Source organism: Lactuca sativa, chromosome 5 (assembly GCF_002870075.4).
Source record: "Lactuca sativa cultivar Salinas chromosome 5, Lsat_Salinas_v11, whole genome shotgun sequence".
Classification (NCBI taxonomy): domain Eukaryota; kingdom Viridiplantae; phylum Streptophyta; class Magnoliopsida; order Asterales; family Asteraceae; genus Lactuca; species Lactuca sativa.
In genome coordinates this window covers 209,263,385-209,264,741 of record NC_056627.2, presented here as the reverse complement: position 1 = coordinate 209,264,741, position 1,357 = coordinate 209,263,385, and the positions used below count along the sequence as shown (strand labels likewise).

The 1,357-nt window shown below is 37.9% G+C and overlaps 1 protein-coding gene across 1 annotated transcript; it reads left to right on the top strand.

Annotated features, from left to right (window-relative positions):
- Positions 1-317: 317 nt before the first annotated feature.
- On the top strand, positions 318-695 carry LOC128134294 (mitochondrial import inner membrane translocase subunit TIM23-2-like). The gene has a single exon (XM_052771873.1). It carries the CDS (start codon positions 318-320, stop codon positions 693-695), a length of 378 nt encoding a protein of 125 aa, XP_052627833.1.
- Positions 696-1,357: the final 662 nt, after the last annotated feature.

Here is a 1,357-nt window from a genome sequence, read left to right as displayed (position 1 = left end):
CGTATTTTTGCGCGCCCTAAAATTAATGTCCAACAAAAAAACACGGAGGGCACCAATAATAAAGAGCCTGTCGTGTAACTGTGTCGTTTTATATTTTTTTTAGGAAGGCGCGTTCTCTGCCGATGGGGGGAAATGAAATCCCAAAAAATTAAACACCCCGCCTGATCATCTCCTTCTTCTCCTTCTAAAATCCTCTCCTAAAAAACCCTAATAATCTTTTAAGCAGTTCCTCTCTCTCTCTCTCTCTCTCTCTCTCTCTCTCTCTTGGAATCAGATTCTTGAAAGATCGAAACCCTAATCGTAGCCCTAACTACGACATGTCTTACCAACCGAGATCTTCAAATCAAAACGAAAGCAATGACCACCATGAAAAATGTTGGCTATACAACCCTTACCAAGATATTAGAGTCCCTGCACAAACCCTATACAAACTTCCCACATCTCTTGAATACCTCTTTCAAGAGGAATCCATCGCTCAACGACGTTCACGGAGAGAAAACCCGACATATTACACCGAAATCGTTTACCTCAGCGGCGCAGTAGTTGGCGTCGGGAAGGGTTTAGTAGAGGGCGTGAAGGCTTCTGAGGCTGGAGCGCTTTACAAGGCGGCGGCTGTTGCCGGAGCTATTGGTGGAATAACGGTGGGATTAGCCATGCCGGGGAAGCATATTTTGAAGAGATACGTACCAATCTGAGCTCGATCTGTATTCAATTTCATCTTTACGTTTTTCTACGTGGGTGGAATAGCGATGGGATTAGCCATGTCTGTTTACTCTTTTGATCTTTACGTTTTTCTACATTTTGGTATATTGTGCTAATTTTCCTTCGCTCCTTTTTGGGAACAGATGGTGTATGTTTTGCTTATATACAACAAGAAAGAGAAATATAAATGACTTGAAGCATCAGGTATTTTTTCTTACAAATTCATATCATTTGTATAACCAAATCTTTGCTATCTATTGTGTTAGTGTTCATTTTATTTCAAGAAAAACTTTGACATGTATGATCAAGTCTTTTCATTTTGACTTACTGATCACATACGTGTTTGACTTTTAAAAGACTTGAAGCATCAGGAGTCCCTTATAGTGTTGCTGAATTAGGATTTGATTCTTGATTCAACTCTCCAAGGTTATTGTCTTCTATTTGTACTCTTCTTGTTGTTCTGATTTTGTTGCTTAATGTTGTAGATTTTTTTAGTTTGTGTTTAATTTTTACCATTATAGTGTTGCTGAAGAGAATTGTTTGTGTTGGTTGTCACATTATACTTGTTCTTGGTTGTCTCTCAAGAGAATTTTAAGTGGCAATTCAATAAATCTTCTTTAACTTCATGATTTTTATATTTGTGATTTATATATTT